An 11,963-nucleotide genomic window follows, 5' to 3' on the forward strand; every position below is an offset into this window, starting at 1 on the left:
ATATAAACTCTTTATAATCCTTATACATATCTTTATAGGCATATTATTGTTCATATTCACATACGGTGGATTAACAGATGGATATTTATTAATAGGTTTCCACCAATATGCAGTAAATCCCTTTAGACCTTTCTGTAAGAAAAACATCTTCAGGCCTGAAGAGAAGATCTCCTTTCTATTATAATGTGGACATGATGCTGGAATTTTGGTGGCTCAGTTTCTAGCTGTGTGCCTCTGGAGTGAGTGAGATGATTTTATAATTGTTTACTGGAGTGAAGTGTTAGTGGTTTAGGATAAAGATCAATGAAACATTTGCATTATTAAGTCTTGGTACTATTAATAACCTTAACCTCTTATTCTTGGGTTAGGGTTAGGGTTAGGGTTAGGGTATGTGTTTTGCTTTTTAAGTAGATGTGGGTTTGAGCTTTTGTTCTAATTTAAATTAGCTTTTTTTTTTATCATGTTTTAGCTACATTTACTTTTATATATAAAACAAATGTGCAGCTTTTTTTTTAACACTTCCACCAATTTCACAGACATAAAGTAAGAGAAAAATGATTATCCATCCTGTCATGTATATTTCATTTTTATTTAATCTGGTCTTTGTTTCTCCTTCATTCTTTATTTATTTATTATTAAAACCTGTGAATTTATAACAAACGTTTTCCAGAAGCGTAGAAACCAATTTTGAAAAAAATAATGATTATATATATTATTTTATTAAAACTCTAAACTCCTTCTTCATCTCTTTCTCTTCTTACAGTCATGCACATATTCCAGAGTTTCACAGAGAGCGAGTTGAAGCAGATCCTCCACACACTGGGGCAGAGGAAAGCTGGAAGGGATGCAAAAGTGGGCAAAAGAACTAAGAGGGCCAGGAAAGGTACCAAACCCTGTTCACTGACTGATAAGGAGGTGACGGTGAGCCAGCTGGGTTTGGGTTACGTCAGTGATGAAGTCATCCTTTTCCGTTACTGCAGTGGTAAATGTGTAGCAACTCGTCGCAACTACGACCTGGCGCTGGCGAGGATGAAAGGTCAGCGTGTGTTGAGTCGAGAGAACGTGGACAGAGCTCGACATTCGCCATGCTGCCGACCCACGGCCTACGAAGGGATCACCTTTCTGGACAACCACAGCCGCTATCATACCATCTATGAGGTTTCTGCACTGAAGTGTGCTTGTGTATGACATCCATTACTGACACTATCCCTAAATATGGATCGTTCTTTTTCAGGTAAACACATAATGAGGTCATAAGAAATGCAAAAACAAACGTAATTGAACATGGGGACTCTAAAGAGCTCTAAAGGGAAAGGAAATGAATAATGGTATGAATAAGACGCTGCAGCTGACATGCAGAGTACAGCTTTGCTTTTCTGGTCTTAAAAACAAACAGCTGTGTGATGATGATGTTTATTTGTCTTTCTGGGACAGGAATTCAATATAGCACATAACAGAGTGATATTAAATTAAATCAGGATGTAAAATAATCACTTTCATTTCTACAGACGTTCTATAATACACACACACACACACACACACACACACACACACACAAAACATGACTATAAGAACAAGAACAGCAAAAATGATGAAAAGTTGAGGTGAGCAATGATTCTGTAAACACTGGTAATGAAAGTAAAGTAGAAATATAAACTGTAAAAGAGTCACTTCTCCATTAACAAACTATACATAACATTTTATCTGTAAAAGACACAGCATTAATATCGACTGTTAGGGTTTTGCTCAGAGAAAACTAAAAGGTCTGACATGCAGAAAGTAAACATACAGTTTCTCTGCATGATCTTATTTCTGTCTGTGAGACATTGATGAACGTTCTGAAATCTAGGATTTATATCGTGTATATTTATATGAATATACACTTTATATTTATAAAGTGTAGATAAAGTTTACCAAGATTTCATCTATTCCTTGAAAAGAGTTTGTGTTTTTTCTATTCTTCCATCTTAGTGCATGAATAGAAAAAACTCTTTTCAATGAATAGATGAAATCTTGGTGAACTTTATCTACACTTTTATGGAAAGCATCAAGATGAAATGTGTGTAGAATCAGATGCGAGAGTTGTATAAGAGTTGGTGAGAAGCAGGTGTCCTGCTAAGACTGGGGCAGGAGGATTGTGTCTGAGAGCCTCAACAAATCCATTCCGTTTTTGTAAATCCTATAACAGACTACTCTAATCCACTTAGTGCCTTCTGAACAGAATCACACAAACACTGAGTGCAGAAATGAACAGAACAGCAGGTCACTTCATTATAAAAGAAATATTCTACCTGTTTGATTGACATTTCAGATTCATGTGATTTAAACTTTCTATAGAAACTCTGTGAAGTTCCTTCAATGACCTGAACGGTTGGAAACAAAAGATCATTTATGTAGAGAAGGTCACCACCTCACTGCAGATTAATGAGACTCTCTGTGGAGCTCTGAAGATGTGAGTCTGTACGAATTCTTCACACGTCTGCTGTTGGTAATATTTTACATCATCCCACAGAAAAAGTTGCTAATGAACATGTTACGAATTCAGCAACCTGAAATAAACATCTTAAGTCCAACTGTTTAACTAGACTGTAAGCAGGGAAAAGCACTGGGATAAAAACCTTCATGATATTTATAGATTATTATGAAACTTAATGATGACTTCAGGATGCAGGTGGAGTTTGTGCATGTAGTCGAGCTTCATTACAGCATGAACCAATCGAAATGAGGCACAGCTTATATTATATTCTTATTTTGTTATTTAAGTTCACTGGATGTACTGATTGGAACTCATTCTACAGACGTTATGTTTTATTTTATTTAAACTGAACTCTATAAAGTTATAAAAGAGCAAGAAAACCACAACCATTAGCTCAGATATGACCTCTGACCCCTGGGCTGTGTTGGATTCTGTCGACCAACTACACTAAACATTGATGCAATGCATCTGTATAAAGGTTTATCTATATTTATTACAGAGTAAATTATGGTTTATTTATTTACAGCATCACAGAATAAACAGCAGCATTTTATTTATTGAATGTATTTGGTGCCAAAGTTTCATGTATTATGTTCATATCACAGTTTAATAAACTGTACACGTTTAACACATCACTGTTTTATATCATTGTGTCTTCTGTTGTGTTGTACACACACACACACACACACACACACACACACACACACACACACACACACACACACACACACACACACACACTAAATTTGAAAACAAACTCCAGTCATGTTTTGTACATCACATTACATTTAATAATTTTGTGCTTGTTTTTGTACAGAACGAGTAAAAATCCAGACACAGAGATTCAAATACATTAAAATCACATTTTCAACAAATGGCTGCAAACTAATGGTAATAAAAAGCAGATGGAGTTTAGGGTCGTGTTCATTCTAGCGTTCATGATGCTTCAAACTTTCATTAAAAAAGCAGTAAGTCAGTAAACGATACAATATTAATAATAATACAAATTACACAACAGTAGTGTTAAATTCTGAATCCTGATTGGTCAGACGGTGCTGATGGCATTCTGGAGGTAAGAGGTTAAGGGAAAGGATTAAAGATTATGCTTAGTGTCAGGGTAACGTGTTAGTCGCTTTTGGGTTAGGGTTTAGGGGTTGAAGTAAGGGTTAGGGGTTAGGATTAGGGGTTAGGATTAAGGGTTAGGGTTAGGGATAAGGGGTTAGATTTAGGGATTATGATTACTCTTTAGGGTTAGGGGGTAGGGTGAAGGGTTAGGGTTTAGGGGTTATGGTTAGGGTTAGGATTACACATTAGGATTAGGGATAAGGTTTAGGGATAATGGTTAGGATTAGGGATAGGGAGTTAGAGTTAGGGGTTAGGATTAGGGTTAAGGGTTAGGGGTTAGGATTACACGTTAGGGTTAGGGGTAGGGTGAATGGTTAGAGTGAGGGGTTAGGGTTTAGGATTAGGGGTTATGGTTAGGGGTTAGGATAAGGGGTAGGGTGAAGGATTATATTAGGGGTTAGAATTAGGGTTAAGGGTTAAAGTGAGGGGTTAGGGTTTAGGATCAGGGTTATGGTTAGGGGGTAGGGTGAAGAATTATATTAGGGGTTAGGATTAGGGTTAGGGTTAGGGGGTATGGTGAAGGGTTAGGATTAGGGATAAGGGGTTAGAGTTAGGGGTTAGGATTAGGGTTAAGGGTAATGGGTTAGGGTTAGAGGAAGGACGCACACTGGAATGTGTGGATCGACATACACTACTGATTAGATTTAAAAAGATGGTCAATAAAAAAGTTCACGTGTTTTTAATTTTTCACCAAAAATTCATTTCAAATAAATGTTCTTCAGGCAAAGCTTATGCATAATCAATGACACACACACACACACACACACACACACACACACACACACACACACACACGTAAGAAGTCTCCAGTGTGAGTCATTTTACAGTTGTTCAAAACCGGAACATTGACAGGAAACAGAACTTTGCATTTTGCTCTTTCTGTGTAAAAGAACAAACATTTTATTTTGTATTATTTTACAAACTTTAGAAGGAAAAGGGGGAAAGAAGGATAGTTATTTTCATCATAATTGAATCTAACTATAAATAAATCTAAGTAGAATAAACAAACAAATAAACAAGTAAAAAAAGGAAAGAAGTGCGGTGGTAGGAGATGAATAAACCATGGCCAAGCTGAAAATAATCAGCTTTAGGAGGTAAAACACTCCGTCAGTTATTATTAAGGGTTTAATCGACATATTCATGAGGAAAACTGATGTTCTAACACTTCACACACAGTACGAGAGGAAACCTACAGCCATGCAGTCAGAAACCTGCATTACACAGAGCTACAGGAGCACTAATGGGTTCTTCAGTCTTGGTTTGTTGATTCAGGGAAGTTCAATTCCTAATACTTGAGTATTTGTTCTTTCTTTCATTATTTACTTTTCTGAAGACTTTGAGCTGATACTCCTTTACCTTTAAAGAAGATTTATTGTGGCGCTCATTTTCCACTCTGTGGTGTTGATCAAACTCCTCGTTACTCGGTTCACACTGAAGGTTTGGATGTTTGAGGGACCTGTGATAGAAAACAATCACATCTCGCCATGTTGTATATGAGTCAGCGTATCTGTGTGATGGTTTTGGTGCAGATATTCCACTCTCTTCTTCATGTACATGTCACTTTTGATTTACAGGATACTGTGCATATTCTGAATATCTTTAAGAAAATAGTTACCACAATGTTAACATTTACTTTAACTGTACATGTACCATGTACTGATGGATTTCTGAGCCCTGGATCTCCCTCCAGACTTTTTCCAGGCATTTTCTCCACACAGAGTTTAGAGTGCTGAAAAACTGTTCCTCTGCTGTGATTTCACTATTCATCAATTTTACTTTTTTTTATTTTTTTTTGTTTAATCACACAAACAATTTCTACATTTCTAGTCTCTGTGGTATCTCCTGAATTGGTTTTTAACTTCTCTTTTGCTCCAATGTGTGATGTATAAACATGTTGATGCTCCGTTTTTTCTGCCTTATTAATATCATTTGATTTAATTAATAGTTATGGGAAAGTACACACTCCTTAATTTTTTTTATTTATCAGTATTTGATTAACAAATTAATTACAGACTTCATTGTGTAGTAGTTTATTAGTATTTTATTTAGAAAAATAAATCAAGATTCAATAAAGCAGGTGGAAATCAGAATACAAATCTGAGTTCCACATTCATTAGGAGAGTAAACAGGAGGCAGGTGTTTCCTGTCATCAAAACTAGAAGGAACTATAAAAGCAGAACATTTGGCCGTTTGCTATTCTAAGCAGAAAAGTCATCATCAATGCCTTCAAAGAAGCAACAGGCTTTAAAACCATCTCCAAAACCGTTAAAATGCAGTGCTGTGCAGTGAGATGTTTACAGCAGAAAGCAGAATTCTCCAAATGAAGTTCAAGCTCAGACTGTTGAATGCTTAGAGATACAATGAAAAATACAAAAGCTACCTGATATTTCAAGATCTTGTGACCTTCAGGCTTCCATAAGAACATTGACAATACAATCAGGGAAAAGTTCAGCTTTCATGGAAGCCTTGCTGAGAGAAAAATCTCTTTCTTTCCAAAAACTATGGCACATGATGTAGTTTTACTGCTTCTGAATAAATAAAAACATTTATAAAATTGATGAGACCAAATTTGTGAAAACACACTAATACCTGACACCAGCTGGTGGGCACGATGCTGGAGGAGGGCTGAAGAATCGATTAAGCTCTTTAGGGTTAGAATCGATGAAGCTCCTTCACATTTTACTGAATACTGAAGTTGCTGAAGGAGTTTTTATGTTATTGAAATACAGTGTGCACTTATTTATTGTATTGGTTTACTTTTTTTGGAAATAGTTTACTATATATTGAAATGCGTTTGGCGTCACATGAAGTTATTGGTTTGTTAATGGAGGTTTTTATACAAATATTTTTTACGTGTTAACTAAAAGCTGAGGGTGTACTTTCTTTCTCCCATGACTGCAATTTACCAGCATCTGTATAAAACATTTAATCTGCTCCCTTATGTGCAGGCAAAGATCTAGTCCTTTCATGTTCACTTAATATCAGATTTACAGAGCATCAAGTAGGAAATAAAACCATTATCCTCCTGTAGGTTTGTGTAGGAGCTTCAGAGGCTGTATGGGATTCAACCTTAAACTGCTGTAACGATTCTAATGTTATTTTATTTTATTCTGAACAGTTAAGTGCTTTAATGTTTGATTTTATTTTAATTGTGGATTAAATTATTGTAGTAATTTAAGGTGCGATGAAACTGCAGGTCCAGGGTTTAATCCTGACTTTAGGTTACAGGTTCTCTGGTTTCCTCCCAAAAACACGTCAGTAGGTTTAACTTGGTTCATGAATACAACAACTATTGACACTGAAATTAGAATAATCCATGTGATCCCTCAGCGCAAGCATTAGCCTGTGTGTTATTAGCGCTAATGTTCCCCTGGTGCCCCCCTCCACATTCAGAGTAAGTGATCCAAATCATTACCAGATAGAACTACTAATGTTGTGTATATCATGTTATCTCCACTACACATACACAATCCATCACCGTCTCCGACTGTCTTCATTTGTTTATTTTTACTGATTCAGTCATTACGTGTGAATTTCACTGAGACGTTTGGAAGAAAAAACAACTGTTCAATAAGCACAGAGAGACGAAATATGTGGACAATTTTAGTTTTTTAAAAAAAGGACAGACGGACAGACATATTGTGTTGTGGTAATCTCTAATGCACAGCTCACTGTAGTGTATTTATTTTAGAATTGTTTTAAATCACAAATCAGAACCTTTTGTAGTTTTCTTTAGTAAGTACAATTACACACGTGCACACACAAGCGCGCACACACACAAAGAATAAGAAAACTCATTCCACACACACACGCAGTAAGAAAACTCATTCCACACACACACACACACACACACACACACGCAGAGTAAGAAAACTCATTCCACACACACACACACACACACACACACACACACACACACGAGTAAGAAAACTCATTCCACACACACACACACACACACACACACACACACACACACACACACACACACACGAGTAAGAAAACTCATTCCACACACACACACACACACACACACACACACACACGCAGAGTAAGAAAACTCATTCCACACACACACACACACACACACACACACACACACGCAGGTAAGAAAACTCATTCCACACACACACACACACACACACACACACACACAGAGTAAGAAAACTCATTCACACACACACACACACACACACACACAGAGTAAGAAAACTCATTCCACACACACACACACACACACACACACACACACACACACACACGCAGAGTAAGAAAACTCATTCCACACACACACACACACACACACACACACACACACACGCAGTAAGAAAACTCATTCCACACACACACACACACACACACACACACACACATGAGTAAGAAAACTCATTCCACACACACACACGCACACACACACACACAGAGTAAGAAAACTCATTCCACACACACACACACACACACGCAGAGTAAGAAAACTCATTCCACACACACACACACACACACACACACACACACACACACACGCAGAGTAAGAAAACTCATTCCACACACGCACACACACACACACACACGCAGAGTAAGAAAACTCATTCCACACACACACACACACACACACACACACACACACACACACACACGCAGAGTAAGAAAACTCATTCCACACACACACACGCAGAGTAAGAAAACTCATTCCACACACACACGCAGAGTAAGAAAACTCATTCCACACACACACACACACACACACACACACACGCAGAGTAAGAAAACTCATTCCACACACACACACACACACACACACACACACACGCAGAGTAAGAAAACTCATTCCCACACACACACACACACACACACACACACACACACGCAGAGTAAGAAAACTTATTCCACACACACACACACACACACACGCAGAATAAGAAAACTCATTCCACACACACACACACACACACACGCAGAATAAGAAAACTCATTCCACACACACACACACACACACACGCAGAATAAGAAAACTCATTCCACACACACACACACACACACACACACACACACACACACACGCAGAATAAGAAAACTCATTCCACACACACACACACACACACACACACACGAGAGTAAGAAAACTCATTCCACACACACACACACACACACACACACACACAGTAAGAAAACTCATTCACACACACACACACACACACACACACACACACACACACACACACACGCAGAATAAGAAAACTCATTCACACACACACACACACACACACGCAGAATAAGAAAACTCATTCCACACACACACACACACACACACGAGAGTAAGAAAACTCATTCACACACACACACACACACACACACACACACACACACACGCAGAATAAGAAAACTCATTCCACACACACACACACACACACACACACACACACACACACACACGCAGAATAAGAAAACTCATTCCACACACACACACACACACACACACACACACACACACGAGTAAGAAAACTCATTCCACACACACTCTCTCAGCAGAATTGTGGGGTTTCCCTTGTGCTCTCAGTACAGTTACTTATTTAACTGTTTGTTTTGAGTTCAGAGAGGAGACAGATGAAGGGAGGATGAAGATGTTTCTCTAAATGTAGTAAAGTAAAAATACAAAAAATGTGAATACTCTGAAATGCAGATATATGGGAAGTTGTTGTCCAACACTGCTGTCTTTTACAGTTTTTGCCTATTGCTTACACACTTTTTGCAGAATTTGGCTCATTATGTCAAAACTCTACACACAAGCCAATCAGACATAGCACATGGAGATTACCAACTCACATCTATGCCAAAATGAAACACTGCATTCAAAACTTAACACTTTCTAAAAATGAAATTCTTGTAACAAAACCATACACACAAGCACCATTTGAATTACTTTCATATCACCAGCAACACACTGATGCGCTTTATATAAAACACTGCAGTCTTTGTGTTTTTATTTATTTTTTTAATTTTTTCATAAAAAATTCAGTCTTTTGTAAAACTCAAAAGTAGATTTATTTAAAGATTGCTTACTATATTTAACCAATTATATAACCAATTATTTGACCAAAAATATTGAACCAATTGCTTACACACAAAATCTTTTCATGTCACACGAGTTTTGAAACCTCTCACTCAAAGTGCAAAACTACATGACAATTCTTCAAAACCATAAGCTATTTCTCAGCCTTAGACCCTACACACAATTCTCTACCTAAAACACAAAGATCTATCAGGAAGTGACTTGCTTTCCTTTTCCAAACACAACCAATCAAAATGCTACACTTAGTCACCAGGTCACACAGACACATCGGCAAACACTAATTGCTTACAGTTTTTTCTGATTGCTTAAGCACATTTTTTGTAACTATTGGCTATTTTTGCAAAACTCTACACACAAATAAGAAAACCTTTCACCCAATTATCAAAACATTGTAGTTCTCTTGCAAAAGCGAACACAGCTAGATTAACTCTTCACACCTTCGTAAAAATGGTGTTTTCGTATCAAACAGTAAACACAAGCCATCATCTACTAAGCACACAATGTGCCAACTACACACTGATGGTATGAATACAAAACACATCTGGCTTTTGCTTTCTCTGTGTACAGATGTCAATTTGAGGTCATACCTTTGTCATAGTGTCATGTAAACATACAAGGATCCAAACTTCAAGTATTGGTGTTTTATTCACACTCATCAAAACCAAGACAAAGTCAGAACACAAAATAGTAATTTCAGAAAAAAAAAGAAAAAAAAAAGACAATCAGCCTACATCATGTCGTCTTTCTGGGTCCGGCCACAAAATTTCGTCCATATCGCATGCAATATCCTCCAGTCCAAGGCACCGGGGAAAATATCTCCTTGAATGCCGTATCCAGGCCTGACATGATGCCTTGTCAATATCTCCACATGCCTCCTCCATTGCCTGTAAAAGGGCTACCTGTTGATAAGGATGACGGTCGTACACTTTCCAGCGCCAGGCAGAGAAGAACTCCTCGATGGGATTTAAGAATGGAGAGTATGGAGGGAGGTTAAGTGCCATGAAGGATGGGTGGTCTGTAAACCAGTTGCGGACCAAAGCAGCCATATGGAAACTAACATTGTCCCATATGATGACATATCGGGTATGCTCTGGTCTCTGAACAGTTAGCATGTCATGTAAGGTGTCCAGGAATGCAATAATGTGTGCAGTGTTGTATGGGCCTATGGTTGCATGATGGTGAACAACACCATTTTGGCTTATAGCTGCACACATGGTTATGTTACCACCATGTTGTCCTGGGACATTGATGATGGCACGGTGTCCAGTAATGTTCCTGCCACGTCTCCTGGTTTTACTGAGGTTAAAACCGGCCTCATCTACAAAAAGTAGCTCATGTCCCATTGCATCTGCTTCTAGTTCCATCACTCTCTGGACAAGACAAAACAAATGCAACACATCAGGCCCATGCACAGCACTACAGTATGCACTTCCAAATTCAGAACCAATGACACTATAGCTTACCTGCACATAGTCATATCGCAGTTGCTTTACACGTTCTGTGTTTCTCTCGAAAGGAACTCTGTAAATTTGCTTCATTCTTATTCTGTGTCGCGCAAGTACACGACTTAGTGCAGAAATGCTTACACTGTGTATATTTTGAAAGATGGTGTCATTATCAATTATGCGCTGCTGTATTTCGCGCAGTCTTATTGCATTATTGGCAATCACCATGTTCACTATATGGGTCTCTTGCTCTGGAGTGAACATTCTTCCTCTGCCCCAACATCTGGACGTCTAGCAATTCTGTAAAGTAACAATTTCAGTATTTTTGCATGTATGGTACTGTTGTGTTTCTCATTAGAGTATGGCAGTGCTACAAAGTACTTACCGATTCTCATTTCGAAATGTCCTAATGATGCTTGCCACAGTGTAGCGGCTCAAATTAGGCTGAACCCGTTGGCCAGCTTCCCTCAGGGTCATCCCATGGTTGATGACATGGTCCACTATTGTAGCTCTGATGCCATCAGTTATTCTATTTCTTACTCTTCTTACCCTTCCTCTTTCCCCTCCTCGGCCTCTTCTTGCTCCTCCTTGTCCTCTTCCTCTAACTTCCTCTAACCCTCTCGCTTCTTCACCTCCACGTCCTCTTCCTCCAACTTCTTCACCTCCACGTCCTCTCCCTCGGCCTCCTCAGCCTCCTCTGATTCTCACTCTTCTCACTCTTACTGCTCCTTCCATTGTACTCCACACAGACAGCTTACCTGTGGCTTATTTATAGTGCTTAGGCTGATTGCAAAGTGAACTAATAATCTAAAACAGTTTTCACATGTGAAAGTGTGCCAGACAGTTGGCA

General features: G+C 38.4%; 2 protein-coding genes across 3 annotated transcripts in view; one reads left to right on the forward strand and one right to left on the reverse strand.

Annotated features, from left to right (window-relative positions):
• Positions 1-3,097, forward strand: part of nrtn (neurturin) — an 18,804-nt gene extending 15,707 nt beyond the window's left edge. Inside the window, exon 3 of the mRNA XM_046856978.1 lies at positions 764-3,097. Coding sequence (XP_046712934.1) covers positions 764-1,188 — 425 coding nt within the window. The 3' untranslated portion in view covers positions 1,189-3,097. The remainder of the gene's footprint in view (positions 1-763) is intronic.
• Positions 3,098-9,931: 6,834 nt separating this feature from the next.
• LOC124391476 lies at positions 9,932-11,624 on the reverse strand. Of its 2 annotated transcripts, XM_046858070.1 has the most exons (3): positions 11,499-11,624; positions 11,132-11,413; positions 9,932-11,038 (listed from the first exon to the last, which is right to left on the reverse strand). In XM_046858070.1, exons 2-3 carry the CDS (start codon positions 11,375-11,377, stop codon positions 10,391-10,393), a joined length of 894 nt encoding a protein of 297 aa, XP_046714026.1. In that variant the 5' UTR covers positions 11,378-11,413; positions 11,499-11,624; the 3' UTR covers positions 9,932-10,390. The 2 variants fall into 2 exon arrangements, with proteins under 2 accessions (XP_046714026.1, XP_046714024.1); XM_046858068.1 differs by having other exon boundaries at positions 9,932-11,413.
• Between the last annotated feature and the right edge of the window lie 339 nt (positions 11,625-11,963).

Source organism: Silurus meridionalis, chromosome 9, assembly GCF_014805685.1.
Source record: "Silurus meridionalis isolate SWU-2019-XX chromosome 9, ASM1480568v1, whole genome shotgun sequence".
Taxonomy (NCBI): Eukaryota; Metazoa; Chordata; class Actinopteri; order Siluriformes; family Siluridae; genus Silurus; species Silurus meridionalis.

Excerpts from the sequence above, each read along its gene's own strand:
- LOC124391476 (XM_046858068.1), bottom strand. The coding sequence starts at position 11,377 with ATGTTCACTCCAGAGCAAGAGACCCATATAGTGAACATGGTGATTGCC.